The sequence below is a fragment of the Penicillium alfredii genome, assembly GCF_028826965.1.
Source record: "Penicillium alfredii strain IBT 34128 chromosome Unknown utg000007l_segment0_segment0, whole genome shotgun sequence".
Classification (NCBI taxonomy): domain Eukaryota; kingdom Fungi; phylum Ascomycota; class Eurotiomycetes; order Eurotiales; family Aspergillaceae; genus Penicillium; species Penicillium alfredii.
Genome location: NW_026622704.1, coordinates 2,896,969 through 2,913,519, shown reverse-complemented (window position 1 = coordinate 2,913,519; position 16,551 = coordinate 2,896,969). Strand labels below are relative to the sequence as shown.

Here is a 16,551-nt window from a genome sequence, read left to right as displayed (position 1 = left end):
TTTTTATCCCGTAAATCGCGGATTTCCTTTAGAAGGATTGTATTAGAATACAATAATAGCTAATAGCCCTTAAGGAGCTGATTTATAGCTATATTCGCAGGCGTTAGAGGGCTTTACGAGCGTTTCTTAAGTAGTGCCTTGATTAACGAGCCCTATCGATTTAATTGTTTAAGATTTGCTGGCGTTTTAGGGCTCCACGCGCTCAATTAGCTTCCTAGTCGACTGCCTAGGGGGTAGATATCCGAAGTTGAATATTAAGCTTTGAAATAACCTGATCGGGATTATATAGTACTAAACTAGCTACAGCGAATGTATTTTGTATAATCTCTGGTTTGAAGGCTTCCTTACGAGCTTATAGGAATACCGCAAGGAAATCAAGCTCATCGATATAATTGACCCTTAACCGTGTTTTGCGCTTAATTAAGCCCCTATATACACGTTTTAGGGGGGCAAAACAGCCTATATCTAAAGGCTATAATAGATAAGACGAGTACGGTAGTATATAGATTAGAATAATATTATTTTACTCGTATAATCGATCAAAATAGAGGATTAAATAACTACTATAGCTATCTAGAACTAGTAATCGATATTTACCCCTAATACGACTAGTAGTCGTAGGGATAAATAGCTTTTTTAGCTATCGAAGCCCAATTTCGTCTATAGTCCAGCCATTCTCACTAATTTCGATTCTCCAATCGTCGGGTAGGTTATCAAACTATATATATTATTAGTACTTTGACAATTTGAAGATAATACACGGTGGGAGTACGAAGCCCGTTGAATTCACATATTCAATTGATGTGACCTATTCGCGATTCCCTAGCTGTAGAACTAACCTCCGACTGTAGTATTCAGCTCTTATGATCACTTTTGCAGTAGCTATAAGCCCCATTGCAAAGCCAGTTTCATCAAAATTATAGATATCCTCAGGTTGGATACCATTCTCATCGATCGTACGTCGTACAAGCTCAAACCATGGCCGAATAACGCGGGGATCTTCGCATTTTGCACTCTGGTAATTATACCGTCGTGAATACCGCGATTTGAGCTCTTTATGGCGATTGGTATAGTTGTAAACCCATTTAGATCCAACCACTCCCCCGCCACGCTCGGCGAGTAGAATATTGGCCATATCCCTCACCATACTAGGTCGGGGAGCTGATCCACGCGAATCCATCGATAGAACCCATTGTAGGAGCGATTGCTCTTCGTTAGGAGTCAATTTATAATTGTTGGCGCGGGTCTCAGGGCGAAATGGTCGGCCATTCAATCGATGTTGGAGATTTGTATAAGGTACTTGGAATCGGCGTGCAGCCTCGCGAATCGAAGGAATTTCTTTGTTCTGATAGGCTTGTATCGCAAGCTGAATCCTACCCTCCTGCTCGATAGAACTTCGTGAATTTTGACTGCGAATTGGGGGCATGGTAAGTAATTGAAGTGAGGAAGTTGACGCGTTGGGGCGCGATCGCGTCTTCTGATCCACTCGCTTACCGGTTACGTTAATCTACCCGTGATTCTTCCGCTGCTGAGATATTACCATGTGGCTTGCCGCAATGGTGGCAAATTGGCAATAGTCGGATGTCAGGATTTCTACTGGTATTGCTTTGATATTGTCAATGTCAAAAGTGCTTCGCTCTATTATGGGGAACAGATATGATATTGTAGTGTTAGGATAACATGTTGGTATGCGTCTTTGTCCAAGCATCATTGATTCTTTTTCTCGATTCACTCGTGACGAATTAAAAAATAGCAATAGCATTGGGCGGACTAGCAACACCACCATAGAGGTTGAGAGGTTCGCTTGTAAGCATGAAAGTCCAACGGCCGAGTTTTGTACAAGTTTCACTCAGCTCTTCCAAATTCCAGCATTCACCTATAGGCATCCCCCATCCACTTAGGAAAACCTACGCGAGTCAGTAAAAACACCCTTTCAATTACCACATGCGGCCCTAGTCACTTACCTCGTGCATACACACACCCCACGGTTTTGGTGACGGCCATGCCTCGTACGCCACAGTATCACTAGCAACCGCCGAAAACCCTTGCTCCCAATGCCATCGAATCGCCTCCGCCGTGGCTTCAACTCCACAAGACGCACGGTCATCACGTCCTCCCAACCGCTTCTTCTCGGTATCTGTTAGCTGCGAATACGCAGCAACCCACCCTGTACGAATAACAAGAATGTCACCACGGCGAAAAGTCACACCTTCCTCCCTTGAAACCTCAAGTAGCTCACGAAGAGGAATGTCCTGATTCGTAAACGGGTGATGAGGCAGATTCTTTCGTTGTGCATATCCATACCAATCAAGGAGAACTCCCCGGGTCACAATCGGTTTCTCTGCCATATCTGATAGGATCGTCCTGTCAACAAACCAGAAGACGTCTCATATCACGGAGCTATCTTACTTTGGATGCCAATTCTATGACTGGTAGACATATCTTCTTGAACAATCCCATTATAGAATTGTCTGGTTTCGGAATACGGGTAATGCCGGAGTCCATCCCAGTGGCTAGAGCTTTGTGTGTTGAAATCGAGCTGGTGACAGTCAGCAACCTTGGCCTATCGAATGTCAATAAGCCACCAACCTCGTCATCATTGGCATGTCCCTTGGCGATCAATGTATGCGCGCATGGCTTTCGGCGGGGGTTCATGGGCTTCAGCGGAACATGCAGAGGAAGACTTCGTGTCGTTAGCATGACGAGGAAATGACAAAAGAAGGAGAATCATCACGGATAACACTACTTCAAATTAACGACTTTTCCATGAATAGCTTCTGCCGAAGCAGCGCGCACGACATCGTCGGTGATCAGATTCAACGTCCCCCGCTCATCTTGATTCCCCCAGAGGCCCCAAGCAGAGCCCTTTGGATCGCCCTGCTTTAATGGTAGCTCGTCAAAGCGTGGACGAGAGACAGCTGATACTGAAACAGTGTCACTGATTCCGGAGGATTCGAGAGCCTTACAATGACCGAACTTCGCAAAGATCCATTGGAAGGACGTTCGTAGATTTGTGAGACTCATATTTGCAAACGCAAATAGTGTCTGGATGAGCACTTTCTGAATAGCTTGTTCCGGTGGGATTGAGGAAACGAAGGAGAATCGTATCTAATATCACCACCAGCCTCGGTCCAGGTTTACGAGCTTCTGGTCGGAATGTTGCCGAATGCCGCGTCGGCTTTCAGGATTCCGCGCTCGGCTTCTTACCGAGCACCGAGACTATTAGAACACCACAAGACGCACGGCCTGAAAAGGGATTCCTTGTTTCATGGCAGTCAGTCCTCATCGCTTTCACAATGTCATCCGAATTCAATATTCTCACCCCCAATGCCATGCTTGGCTATGGCTACCGGGTTGAGCATTTCTGGTATGGAATTGAGAAGTTCACCCCGAAGGCGATTATCGTTGATAGCGGGTCGACCGATGGCGGACCCTACAAGCTTGGCCTAAACAAGATGACCTGCGGCCGTGATTCTTACATTCGTGATTTGACACCGATTCTCCAAGCCTGCTTCCACAAAAAGATCCAGGTCCTGATTGGGTCGGTCGGTGGCGATGGCAGCGACAAGCATGTCCAAGAGATGTTCGAAATCGTCCAAGAAATCGCCGCAAGGAAAGGGTTTTCCTTTAAAGTTGCCACTATTTCGGCTGGCTTTGAAAAAAATCTCTTGACGCGGCGCATTGTCAGTCAAAAGGTTGGCCCATGTGGTCCGGTGGAAGAATTGACGGTGGAAAGCGCCGACCGCGCTATTGACATCGTTGCGCAAATGGGCGCTGAGCCGTACGTCACTAGAGATCGCCTTCTTCTTGCATTTTTTTTACTAACGTTTGCCACAAAGGTTTCTGAAAGCTCTAGAAACTTCTCCTGATATCATTCTAGGAGGTCGTTGCTATGACCCAGCTCCTTTTGCTGCGCTCTCTATCTATCACGGTGTACGTTCTGGCGTAGCATGGCATATGGGCAAGATTATGGAATGTGGCGGTATCTGCGCACTTCCCAAAGGACGGTCAATGATCGCCACAATGCGGAAAGAATCTTTTGATTTGACTCCCTTGTCGCCAAAAGAGAGATGTACTCCTCTCTCGGTTGCTGCCCATACTTTATACGAGAAGACACGTCCGGATCGCCTGCCGGGGCCCGGTGGAGTCCTGGTGCTTGATAACGCCTCATATGAACAGTTGACGGAGAAAACCGTGCGTGTCAGCGGTGCCGAATTCGAGCCTACGCCTGTCTACCAAGTCAAATTAGAGGGTGTAGAGAAGCTGGGATATCGTACCATCTTTATTGGCGGTATCCGCGACCCTATTCTTATTGGGCAAATCGACACCTTTCTCGCGGACGTGCGCGAGTATACCCAAAGTCTGTTCCCTGAACTAGACAAGTCACCACAATGTCAGCTGTTGTTCCATTTCTATGGTCGCAACGGAACAATGGGTCCACTTGAGCCTTCACCCGCCGTCGGGCACGATCTTGGTATTCTAGGAGAAGTTGTTGCCCCGTCCCAGGAACTGTCATATACAATCGCCAATAATGCCCGCGCATCAATTCTACACATGCCCTACAAGAACCAGATCGCAACAACCGGGAACTTTGCGTCTCCTCTCTCTCCTCATGAGACTGCCGCTGGTCCTGTTTTCCGCTTCAATGTCTACCATCTCGTTGACCTCGAGGCCGGTGAAGAAACAACGCTATTCCCGATAAACATAAAGACGATCACCAACAGCCCTTCTCCAACTGAAGATGCCGCTGTTCTTGGTCTTTCTGACCTTGAGAGGCAAATTCTTCTCTCCGAATCCCTCGAGCCCTTATCTTTTAAACCGGTGCCACAAGGGGAGTGTCAAATGATGGAAATCGCCAAAATTATCAGGTCCAAGAATTCAGGCCCATTTGAGATGACATTCGACATTATGTTCGATACTATGGAGGCTTACGATCGGGTCAAAAACGCCAATATTCTGACTAATGAGCGTATAACGTCTCTATATCACCTGAAACCCGAAGATATCATCGTCAATATGTTTTTCGAACCTGCGTTGGCATGGAAATGCACGATTCGCAGGCCCTGGGAGCAGGGAACTGTGGGGGAGCGTGACACGCTGGGCACCCAGCAACATGGACCCCTTTTGTCCATCGTCGTCCCTGCTGTCTCCGATCTCGTTGTTAAGCCTAGCTCAATTGATAACGCAGGCCTATCCCTGTCCCCTCGGGATCGCTCCAATTTTTCGGCCACGGACAGCGTTCAATATCTATGGACGACTCTGGGCTTGCCTGCCGCATCACTAGAAAATCTTAGGCTCCCTGGCAAGGGTCTTGGCTTGCCCTCTTCCTTCAAAATCGGCCACATTGCGCAGGCTTCAATTGGTCTTTCTGCCTTGCTTGCTGCGCAGATCTTTGCTCTTCGCACCGCTTCTTCTGTGCCCACAGTGACGGTTCCTCTAGAACATGCGGCTATTGAATTTAAATCGGAGAGGCTATACACACTGGCCGGTGAGCCCGCCCCGTCACCATGGGGGCCTATCGGTGGCTTGCACAAAACTTCAAATGGTTATGTGCGTGTGCACGATTCCTTCCCTAATCATCGGAATGGGGCTCTCGCTCTAGTCGGTTGCAAGCCGAATGCCACTCGTGCGCAACTAGAGCAGAAAATTAGAGACCGGTGCTCAGTCGACCTTGAAACGGCCGCTTTCGAAAACCGCCTTGTCATTTCTGCCCTTCGGTCATATTCTCAGTGGGACGTGCTCCCTCAGGCCAGGCAGATCGCCGATTTCCCGATCACCCTTCGAAAACTCTGTGATGGGCCAATTGGTCTGCCTTCGACGATGCAATTGCAGCCCGATAAGGCTCTCCGCGGCTTACGTGTTCTCGAGTTGTCCCGCGTCATCGCCGCGCCCCTCTCGGGAAAGACATTGTCTGTTCATGGCGCAGATGTTCTCTGGGTCACAAGCCCTAACCTTCCCGATCTCCCTACCATGGACCGTGACTTCGGCCGAGGCAAGCGTACAATTCAGCTTGACCTAAACACCCAATCTGACCAAAATGAACTTTCTGAGCTACTCGAGGAGGCTCATGTGTTTGTACAAGGTTTCCGCCCTGGAGGTGTCGCCCAGCGTGGTTTCTCACCAGATGTTCTATCAAACCGCTTCCAGCATCGCAACATTACCTGTGCCAATATGTCTGCCTACGGGCCTGATGGCCCCTGGTCAGATAAACGAGGATTTGACTCCCTGATCCAAACGTGTTCCGGCATGAACGTATCGGAGGCGGAGCACTTCGGTGCTGGGGAGGTGGCTCGTCCCACCCCCTGTCAAGCATTAGACCACGCTGGAGGCTACTTCCTGGCTTCTGGTATCATGGCAGCGTTGTATAAGCAAGCGACAGAGGGCGGGTCCTGGCAGGTTGACGTATCTTTAGCAGGTGTGATGAAGTATCTTCGCTCTCTTGGACAGTTCGAAGGAAAGTCAGGCTTTGAGACACAAGACTTCACATGCACCAAAGACGTCCCTGAAGACTACTTGGAAACTCGGGAAACAGGTTTTGGAGAAATGACTGCTATCCGACACTCTGCTTCAATTGAGGGAGTTAATGTTGGCTGGGATATTATGCCCAAGCCCCTCGGTTCTGATGAAAAGAAATGGCTGTAGGATAATGAAGAGAAACAAATTCGAAAACAGATTACCCCTCAGACACTCACGCTTTGTTTTCCAGCAACCCACCCAAGATCGCGCTAAGCCGAGTTCTGTCAGGCAAAGTCCTCGCCATCTTTTCTCGATGTATTTCTAGTAGATCACCAAAGTTACCGTAATTATAGGTTCCGGCATTGGGCAGAACATACTTGCCGAAACGCCCCGCTTTTCCCTCCCCCCTAACTCTCCCACCCCCCAACCCCAAAAGATTTTACAACTGATCAAGACGTGCCAACTGCCTTCTAAGACTTGAGGTTTTTATTTACCTAGTATCATTAGCATCTGAAATCATAAATCCCATCCTGATAGGGAAATTACTAATATTACTGGACACTTCCCTAGGTCCGATGTTGGGGTTCATCCCAATATGGTGAGATCATAGACTTGGAATGAGAAAATGCGCAGAACTTCAATCACTTCTAAGAAATAAAACATAATATTATCCAAATTATCCAAATATTTCCTCGGAAGTGAAAGCGAGTTTTAGCGACAGGATTGAGGACAGCTCTTTATCATGCAAAGCTTCCATACACATCCTCTTGGTGCTCCCGGCTGGATCGCCCGTGCTATACAATGCGCCAGTGCAATTGTTGTGCTCGGAATCACAGCCTGGGCAGTAAGGGATACGAAGACGGTTACAGTGATTTATTCTGTGACTATTGTATGTTTTTCACTTGATAAAGGAGCTGCTAATAACATCATCGAGCTGCTAACAAAAATATCAGGCTGCGTTGACTGTGGTGATTCTGGCCGTTGCGACAACTGTAAGCTGCATCACAAGGCAGCGCAAATGGCATATTCTTCCATTAATCGCGACTGACATGGTTCTCTCATATCTGTTAGTAACCTAGAGCAGAAAGTGTCATTTCATTTCAAAGGTTCTAACAGTCAAACCTAGTTGGCTCACTTCCTTTATTTTCCTGGCCGACGATTTCAATCGGGTTAGTTGTCGAACAAACCTCTGGAATGGATTGACAGTCTGCAGTCGCAAGTATACTACTGAAGCATTTGCTTTTATCGCGTTGTAAGTATGCCATCACCTACATATGGTTTTTTGAATTAATGCTTTATAGCTTCACCTCACTCATGGCTCTGATCTTTGAGATCTGCTATATCTACTACGCAAAGCCTAAGGCTATGCAGCCAATGGGGGAAGGGAGACCTGAAGAGCGCATCGCTCGGAATTTGAACCAGGCTGGCTTGCTGTAAGATTTAAGGTGGAGCTATATTGGAGTTCACATATGGCAATAAGAGATGGAAAAGGATCGATGAAATAGGCTTGAGGTCTTTTCATAGTAGGAAAGTCTTAATGGGGTATATGCTTTAAAAGAAGGGGTAGTAAAAAAAAAGAAAAAATTCAATGCCTCATTGCCCACTGTACTCAAAAGTGTTGAAAGATGCATGTGACGCCTTTTCTATAAGGCATCATCTTTCGGTCGGTCATCCTTGTCTCCGAAGCCACCGGCAAGCCGCAGGAGCTTATGCAGTTTGCTTCTTCTTTTCTTATATGTTCTAACATGTTTCTTCGCTTGTGGTGAGTGAATACTGCAAGATACGATGGATTACACACTGGAATTTGCTCGATAACAAGATACAACCATCAGGGCAGACCGAAATGGAAACATGCCGCAGAAGGCTACTATCAAAAGCATATTTCTCTCTCGCACTGTAGCTCGTAGTCAATAATAGAGGTCTTCTATTATAAACGGCTAAACTTCGGCACCACGGATCGATTGGGCCGAAGGAATGAGCAGCTGTGACCACGTGATCGCATAGATGTTCAACAAGATAAAGGAATTCGTCCTTGAATACGCATTCGACACCCTCGTGACTGTCAGTTTCCACAAAACGGACAATTATGCATCTTCGGCTCATTTAGGCAGAACCAACGGCTCAAAGACTTACAATATCTTTCCAGATACTTCCCTACTGCCAAGTGATTACTAATCAGTCCTGATTCCGGGAATTGATACATCCACAGCAAAAAAATTGATAAATCCACTTTAGCACTACCTTATTATATAACCTAATAGAATAGGCGATCTAATAGAATAGATTAGAGAATCTATCCTAGCAGATTAGGGATTAGAAAGGATTAGATATATAGAAGTGCTCCTTCTCGTATATATTTAACTCTTTATAATTAATTTATATATCATTATTTAGATACTATCTTTAGTTTTATTTATAGTTTACTTTCATGATAATTATCCTATAAGAGAGCTACTTCGGTACTAACCTATTCAGCGTATATTTAACTAGCATACCTTCGCAAATACCTAATAGAATCTATCTATATAAAGCCGGGCATGGCATCAGTACGATTGAGGATAAACTTGAGGCTCGTAGTTACCAAGAGAAGTATCACCTTTAAGGACTAACTCACCGTGACTAGTTAGGTACGCGTAACACGGTACTACTCGCGATCGTCAGGGCATGATCCCAGCAACCACCTAATGCTTTAACAACGGTATCCTTTTCTTTCTCTCTCTCTTGGAAAGTGGGCGCCAATCCATGACCTCACTGAAGCACGGAAATTCCGGACTTTAAGATGACGGTCGGAAACGAAGCCATCGGGCGACAGGCTACGAGCGGGAAAGTTGATACAGTGTGATCGGCACGAATATGACAGCGTCGGGGCATCCGGACCCCATCCCTAGACATAGATCTTTTTTTCGTTCGTTTGAAGGTTGCAGAAAACCCCTAATGTTGCTAAGGAACTAACTGTAAACTGTATCCGGAACTCACGAGATCCCATCTGCGAGCACTAGTCTAATCCATCCACCATGACGCCGTCCCGTATAAACCCTTCGATCTATCTATCCTATTGTCATCCTGTGGGATCTGAAACTTAGCTACCGGGACGCGGTCTAGTGGGGGCAGTCAACTTGGCGCTGGCGTAAGCCTCCGTACCCGTATCTTTACGTCACACGGCCGGCCACGCAACGCCTATAGCATCAACTCGTAACATCCCCTTTCCTTTTTTTGCCGTTCGTAGTTGCGCTGTCGGTCCTTTCATCCACCGAACACCGATGGCCAAGGATGAACTCATTAGTAATAGCTTTGTAATGAAAGAATCTCTAAAGTCCAGTCTAGCTTCCCCCTCCCCCGGGGCCTTATACCACCCCGGAAAGCGCAAGGTATAAAAGTTCAGTCCAAGCCCCAAGCCCCAAGTTTCTCATCTGTACATCTCCAGCCTAGAGCACACTGTTTTCCCACCAAGGACGACGGCCAGCGATTCACCATGTCCAAATTCCTGCCGATCAAAGTTTGGGGTCAGGGCGGCCCCAACCCGCCGCGGGTGGCTATTATTCTGGAAGAATTAGGGCTGCCGTACGAGTTCAAGCCCATCCAGCTCTCGCAGGTCAAGGAGCCGGAATATCTGGCGATCAACCCGAACGGCCGTTTGCCCTCTATCTACGATCCGAACACGGATCTCACCCTGTGGGAATCGGGCGCCATCATCGAGTACCTCACCGAACGGTACGACATGGCGCACACCATTAGCTTCCCACGGAACACCAACGACGCCCAGCATGCGCGGCAGTGGCTGTTTTTCCAGGCCAGCGGCCAGGGCCCCTATTACGGACAAGCGTGTTGGTTCAAGAAGTTCCACCCAGAACCGGTCCCCAGCGCGCTGGAGCGGTACATCAAGGAGATGAACCGCGTCTCGGGAGTGGTGGATGGCTATTTGGCCAAGCAGCCGGTGCCCCCGGGCGGCGATGGGCCGTGGCTGGTGGGCGGCAAGTGCTCGTTTGCAGACCTGGCCTGGGTATCCTGGCAGATGACATTGACGAAGATCATTCAGCCGGAGGATGGATACGACATGGCGAACTTTCCTCATCTCAAGAATTGGTTGGATCGCATGATGGCCCGCGAGACGGTCAAGAAGGTTCTGGAGGCTGTGATGCCCTCGGCCATTGTTTGATCGTCGGATGTCGCCATAAGGCCCCATGCTCACTCACCCTCTACCACCTTGGAGGAGGGAAGCCATTTTCGGCTCCTCTGTTGACCGTCCTGCTTCCCAGAACTCCTATAAATAACAACCACTATAGTCTTCGACAGACTGTCTTCTCTCGCGCTTTGGCAACTCCGCCGATCATAGGCCTAGTTTTCCGACGGGTTGACTTACTCTTACAGTAAAAGAATACCCACTATTCTTTAATCCATAGAGCATTCCTTTTACAATTAATCTCTATATTTTCGAGAGATCTTCAAAAGTGGAGCGAATTCCGTCACTTTATGAAGTCACTTTATGGACGATCTGCCATATAGTGGTGTGATCATACACGTCTACCCGAGCCCACCTTTTAGACAATAAAACATCAAGTTCGCCCAAGAACTTTCCAAGCGATAAAGATTTCCGTTCAAAATCAAGAGAAAAAAAGGTACCATCTGCTCAGAAGGATACCAAGTTTTCATGGTCTTCCTCTCGGAATAGTGACTCTGAGGAAGTGAAGGAGAGTGGGTGTGGAGAAATGAATAATGGATGTATGTAGATAGAACTATCTACATGCAGCAAACTGGAAATAGTCGCAGGAACCGAGCGGCGCTAAATTATATGCCTAGGGCATCAATACACCCCCTGCGCCGCTGGCCAAAACTTAAAGAATTCATCAAAACTGAGCAATAATAAGCCATTGTGCCAGGAGGACAGGGGTCGCATGCAGGATGTATACATTATAGGGAACGATGAAGCTCCAATCGCGACAATTACGGGATTAAAGTGAATTACCTACAAGAGTATTCCTGTTCGACGCCCTCTTTTATATTTCTTTTGACTCTCAATCGATCCTTCTTCAATCGACATCGGCTGATTCACCTTGTGGTTATAGAATATAGGCCCATGACTCTGGCCTCTAAAGTTTAGAGCGCTGATATAAATTCCATGTCTTACCTCTGGCAGAAGTCTTCATGCGGAAAACTCCATCTATCATGGCAAATTATACAGCGTACATTCTTCTTTGCCAAGTAGCCAAATGGACTTTCTGATGCAGTTATATCTACCTCTGTTTTTCAATAGCTAGAGCTGCTTTACCTGAGCGAATAGCTGCTGTGGCCCTTTCGTCTAATTTTCGCTGTGATGAGTTCCCTTACGTCGCGGTTCTTAGTAACTTCAACAGTAGTTTACAAGGTATTTTCGGTCCCTGAGCAGCCTTTCCACCATTGTAATATCCCCTCATTTTGCGGCCAATTGACGCGCCGTATCGCCCCACCGGTTGTGATATCGAGATCGATACGATGCGTGAGCAAGATTTGTATGACTTCCAGCCTTCCTTGACGAATAGCCACGGACAGTGCCGACTCCTCATTCAAGCCGTTTAGCTGAATGATCTGCAGCCGGTCAGTTTGGCGGACCAACATTTCCACTGTAATTGCATCCCCCCTTCTCAGATGCCAGGTGAAGCGGCGAGTCATGATGAGGGGGTATGGCGTTGATTTCTGTTTTCCTGTGCTTGACGAGGAACCGTACAACAGCAGTGTTCACTCTGTTTATAGCTAGGTGGGGCGTAGATTGAGCGCTAGGGCAGATGTTTGGGTCGAAGGATGGTACGGTCAGGAACTTTCGCAGAGTAGTGGTATCTACCCTTATCGCCAGGTGGTGGAGTGAAGTAGAAGGGTTGTCGCAGCTTGATTTCCTTCTAGGTATATTCACGTCGATGTCACCCTCCTCTAGAAGTCGATTTGTGACACTATCATGGGACGAATAAGTAGAAATCCATAGTGCGGTCCTCCCGTATTGCGTCATCCTCAACAGCAGTGTCTCGGTGGCATAATTTCACCAAAAAAGCACAGCGGGACACCCACGGCCTCCATCTATCTCCGCTCAGGCCCTGCTGAAGCGCCAATTGACAGGGTTCCCCGCCTTCATCTTACGCGCCTCGAAGGATACCAGATCACTAATTTACAAACATTTCTCAAGGTCCTGGGTATAAAAGAGACCCGAAAGCTCGTTAGCCTTTTTGCCTATCAAGTCTTTGAAAAAACATTGAAGGTCTTTTGGCTAGCTTCATTATTCCTTTTTTTGAACTCTGTTACAAAATTCTGTCTCTTTCATTAGGACCGACAAATATCGAAACTCGTTGAAAATGAAATATCCTAAGTGTGATAAGAACAATATCACCGGAAGATCCAATTGCGAATTCTGTGGTGCTAATCTCCCTACGTCCATGTCCCGGCCTGTCATGCTCAATATGGTACGTATCGATTGGTCTCCATAAGTTCGGTTTCAACGTTGTTGACGACTGAAAGGACACAGCTATTTATTAGCAAAGCGGTACGATCACGCTAGAAAAAGAATAAGCCAGCAGATCTTAAGTATCAAATTTTTCGGGAATAGTGTCCCTCGTTGTCTTTACTGTGGAAGATCTATGGAAAAGTAGCTCACTTCTATTCTTAAGCCACATTTGGCATGCTTAATCCACAACTGTTGGGACTGGGGTTCTGCCAGCAGTTCTCCACCGCCTCCCTGACCGCCCACAGCACACATGTAGGTGGTAGTAGATAGCTTCTCTTCTTCTCTCCTACGGACCTTACAGACAGACAATTTGATTCTCTCTCTCTTCGGCTCCCTTCCTCAGAGTTCTGCTCTCCCTAGCTTCCCCTAGTGCTTCCTGAGATTTTGACTATCATTCCGACGATCCATTTTCAGCTGAGGCGGAGTAGCTGAAATCTGGTTCCACTGCGGGAACCAAACCTTCGAAGATCAAATCTTACCTTAGATGATTGGCTGGTACTTCGCTTGTCGACGAAATCCGAGCATAATCTTAGCTCGCTATTGAACATGCGGGGCTTGAGGCATGCGTTATCCGTCATCTCCTGACGTGCAAAGCCCGTTTAGGTACTATCGCTCAACGCCACCTCCGTCATACCTCAAGTCAGGTCGGAAAAGCCTGCCAAGCTGGGATTTTATCGCAGATGCATGTTATGATACTTTGCCAATCATTAGCGGTGTGCAAAATGGTCGAGGACGGCCCGGGCGAGGTTGGCGAGGCCATCGTGGTGGTGGTGGAAGAGAAGGGCCTCAGTGGCTGCGAGTAACACCAGTCCATGAGGAATGTATAAATCTGGAGGATTCCCTAAATCATCGGCATACACAACGGATTCTCTGTGATTTCCTAGTGAATTTCTCTTATACAACCTTCTTATTTAAGTCTTGACCTTCGCCCTATCTAACCGCAATGGACCCCACCAATGCCCCGATCTTTAATGATGTCAACCTGCTTGGTCAAAGCATCACACTGCTTCCTGGAGGTAAGGCCTCCTTTTCTTGGCCAATTTGCGGATACGCAACCTTGTATCCTGTCGCCTAGGGCCTCCCTACCATAGACAACCACGTGGATGGCTTCACTGACACCTGGAATACATATTATAGAACATGACCCCCTCCACGTTGATGTCATGGACTTAAAGAAAAGCACCGTGGTCAAGCTATCGACCGAAACGTACCCGGTACAATTCGGCGACGGAAAGATATACAAGCTGCCTAAAAACACCAAATCAAGCCAAGGGCATCGCGTGACGCACACCAATTCGCTAAAGGTCGCAAGAGGTGCGGAGTTGGCCTATGAGCTTGGCACCGAAGCCTCAATCAGTGGCAGCTACGCCGGTTTTTCTGCGAGTGCATCTGCCCAGTACAGTTACAGCGGAAGCATGAGCGTAAATAAAATCTATGCTATTCTCAGTGTGAACCACACATCATTCACCCTGGACCTCGAGGGGCACGAGGGCACCGACAAGATGGTCAGCGCTGAGTTTGTAGCTGCCGCAAAGAGGCTTCCCGAGTGGCAGGTGAAAAAAGAAATTTACAATGAATATGTGCAGTTCTTCCGCAACTGGGGAACTCATGTCATTGACTCATGCACGTTCGGGGCTCGATACCAGCTGAAGGTGGAGAATAGCTCGGTCGAGTCTAAGTCGAAGGAGAGCTTCCAGGCTCAGGTCAGCGCTGAATATAATGGGATTGGCTCGGTCAAGGGTGATGCGAGCCTGAAAAAATCTGACGAATACGCGAATTATCTCAAGACGCGTGTGGCCCAGGCTACGGTGACTGGCGGGAGCTCGGGCTCGGGCATCATCCTCAGCGACCCACCGTCGGACCCTGAAGAGTACCGAAAGGCGTTCGACGCATGGGCAAACAGTCTCGATAAAGCCTTTTCGACCAACCTGGTCAACGCCCGGATCAACAGCATCGGCCATCTGCTGGCAAATAGCTCCATTGAGGAGCACCGAGCGGTTTCCAGCAAGCTGGTGAAGGCCCTTGATTATCTGGCCAGCATGCGCGTCGTCTCGGGCTTGGTGAAGGTGCTGGGGGAAAGCCTAGAGACCTAAACGCAGCAGTCGACTCCCGCCTTCTTAAACGCACCTTGGGGATCCACGGTGCTCCGGGCGTTTCAGTCAAGGGAGAAACGAAGGCAACTTTAGAGCTCGTATATTGGAGGCCATATCATCAAAGCCCAGCGAACCGCTCTAACATCGTCCCTAACCGCGGAGATGAGGATGAGCTCTCGGTCTTCGTCCCGATCTCAGCTTCAGTCAATCAAATCTCGGCGAATTCTGTGGAAACCATCCCCCGCTATTTGGGTATAGACAGCCTCGACAAATCCTCCAAGGACGCGTTCGCCAAGCATGACTACTTGAAGACTTGGGTGAATGTTTCATTCACGTTCATTGTGCCTCCTAAACCTGTAGAAGTGACTTTGTCGAGGAGGGATGAGAAGGCTGAGCATTGGGATTGGGGGTTCGTGGATCTTAGGCCAGAAGGCCCAAAGTTGTACAGTAATGAGCGTACACATACGTGGAAACTTGCCTCGCTACAGGGCAGGCCCGAATTTGTCGAGGTTTAGGGCTTGTCAGTTCCTTACGGCTAGGACAATTACAGACCGCACTGACGAAAGCGAAGTCTCTGGATTCATCCTTGTACAGTGATTCTCGAAATCGGTTTGACCAATACATTCTTAAGGAACTCTTCCCGGGACCCATCGCCAAGACCCTAGCGCAGATAAATTATATTATTGGGCTGGCCACACTAACCGAAGGTGGCCGTGACGAAATGTGAAGGGTATGGCTTCCATGAAGCTTTAGTGTTTCTACCACGCTCATCATTACTATTAGAATTCGCATTTCACAAAATAAACTACCATTCAACAGTCAAAGATTTACGATGTCTCTTGGTGTATAATAACAATTTACTATATAATCTGCTTTTTCGGCGAGTCTCTCAATTAAATGCTGGCGGCTCAATAAATGATCAGCTCTCAGTGTATGCTGATCAAGGCGATTTTGGGGATCACTGTAAACAAGGTAAAGCCTCAATATTTGTAGGCAACATTTCCGTTCGTTCTGTCGGCCGGCAGTTTATGCCAGCTATTGATGTGGACAGTCCCCTACCGTCGTGTAGGCTGCTGTACAACAAAGAGGAAGCAGATGGAAATCCAACAGGCAACAGGAGAGCAAGTGTGGGGGGGAGGAGGGAGAGCTAGGACCCGTCTGTTTGGTTACAAGGGCAACTCTTAAGGTATTCTACGGGAATCTAGAGAGTTTGTCGTACAATACAAGGGTGCATAAATCAGAATGTTTTGTTCTAGACCAGGGATTGATGGGCCTCTCTACCTTATTAGACATCACATGACCTAACACTAGGGCTTTGGAATGAATATATGAGAGTGGGGAGTTATACAGTCATTCTCGAAATTGGCTTGACCATTCTATACTCAATCACTATTTTCGGGCCCCACCGCCAAGGTCTTAGCGTGAAATTGTTATTGAGCAAGCCGCATTAAAATAAAGAACAACAGGGGTAAAAAAAAATAATTAAACTTGTATCCTACGATTTAGCAATTGAATGATAAAAAGTTTTGGCCGCTG

At 47.6% G+C, this 16,551-nt stretch overlaps 5 protein-coding genes across 5 annotated transcripts; 4 read left to right on the top strand and 1 right to left on the bottom strand.

Annotated features, from left to right (window-relative positions):
• Nucleotides 1-1,742: 1,742 nt before the first annotated feature.
• On the bottom strand, nucleotides 1,743-3,024 carry NUU61_005751 (uncharacterized protein; the record flags this gene model as incomplete). Its single annotated transcript, XM_056656333.1, has 5 exons — nucleotides 1,743-1,907; nucleotides 1,965-2,350; nucleotides 2,410-2,539; nucleotides 2,590-2,683; nucleotides 2,747-3,024. The coding sequence occupies 5 exons, from the start codon at nucleotides 3,022-3,024 to the stop codon at nucleotides 1,743-1,745; spliced, it is 1,053 nt and encodes a 350-aa protein (XP_056511946.1).
• A 272-nt stretch (nucleotides 3,025-3,296) lies between these two features.
• Nucleotides 3,297-6,642, top strand: NUU61_005750 (uncharacterized protein; the record flags this gene model as incomplete). Its single annotated transcript, XM_056656332.1, has 2 exons — nucleotides 3,297-3,781; nucleotides 3,840-6,642. 2 exons carry the CDS (start codon nucleotides 3,297-3,299, stop codon nucleotides 6,640-6,642), a joined length of 3,288 nt encoding a protein of 1,095 aa, XP_056511945.1.
• A 556-nt stretch (nucleotides 6,643-7,198) lies between these two features.
• Nucleotides 7,199-7,887, top strand: NUU61_005749 (MARVEL domain-containing protein; the record flags this gene model as incomplete). Its single annotated transcript, XM_056656331.1, has 4 exons — nucleotides 7,199-7,345; nucleotides 7,410-7,522; nucleotides 7,583-7,708; nucleotides 7,758-7,887. Coding segments are annotated over 4 exons (516 nt in total), but the record flags the coding sequence as incomplete, so codon positions are not given.
• Nucleotides 7,888-9,928: 2,041 nt separating this feature from the next.
• Nucleotides 9,929-10,612, top strand: tpcF (glutathione S-transferase tpcF; the record flags this gene model as incomplete). Its single annotated transcript, XM_056656330.1, has 1 exon — nucleotides 9,929-10,612. The coding sequence occupies one exon, from the start codon at nucleotides 9,929-9,931 to the stop codon at nucleotides 10,610-10,612; it is 684 nt and encodes a 227-aa protein (XP_056511943.1).
• A 3,473-nt stretch (nucleotides 10,613-14,085) lies between these two features.
• On the top strand, nucleotides 14,086-15,015 carry NUU61_005747 (MAC/Perforin domain-containing protein; the record flags this gene model as incomplete). The annotated part of the gene is made up of 1 exon (XM_056656329.1): nucleotides 14,086-15,015. The coding sequence occupies one exon, from the start codon at nucleotides 14,086-14,088 to the stop codon at nucleotides 15,013-15,015; it is 930 nt and encodes a 309-aa protein (XP_056511942.1).
• Between the last annotated feature and the right edge of the window lie 1,536 nt (nucleotides 15,016-16,551).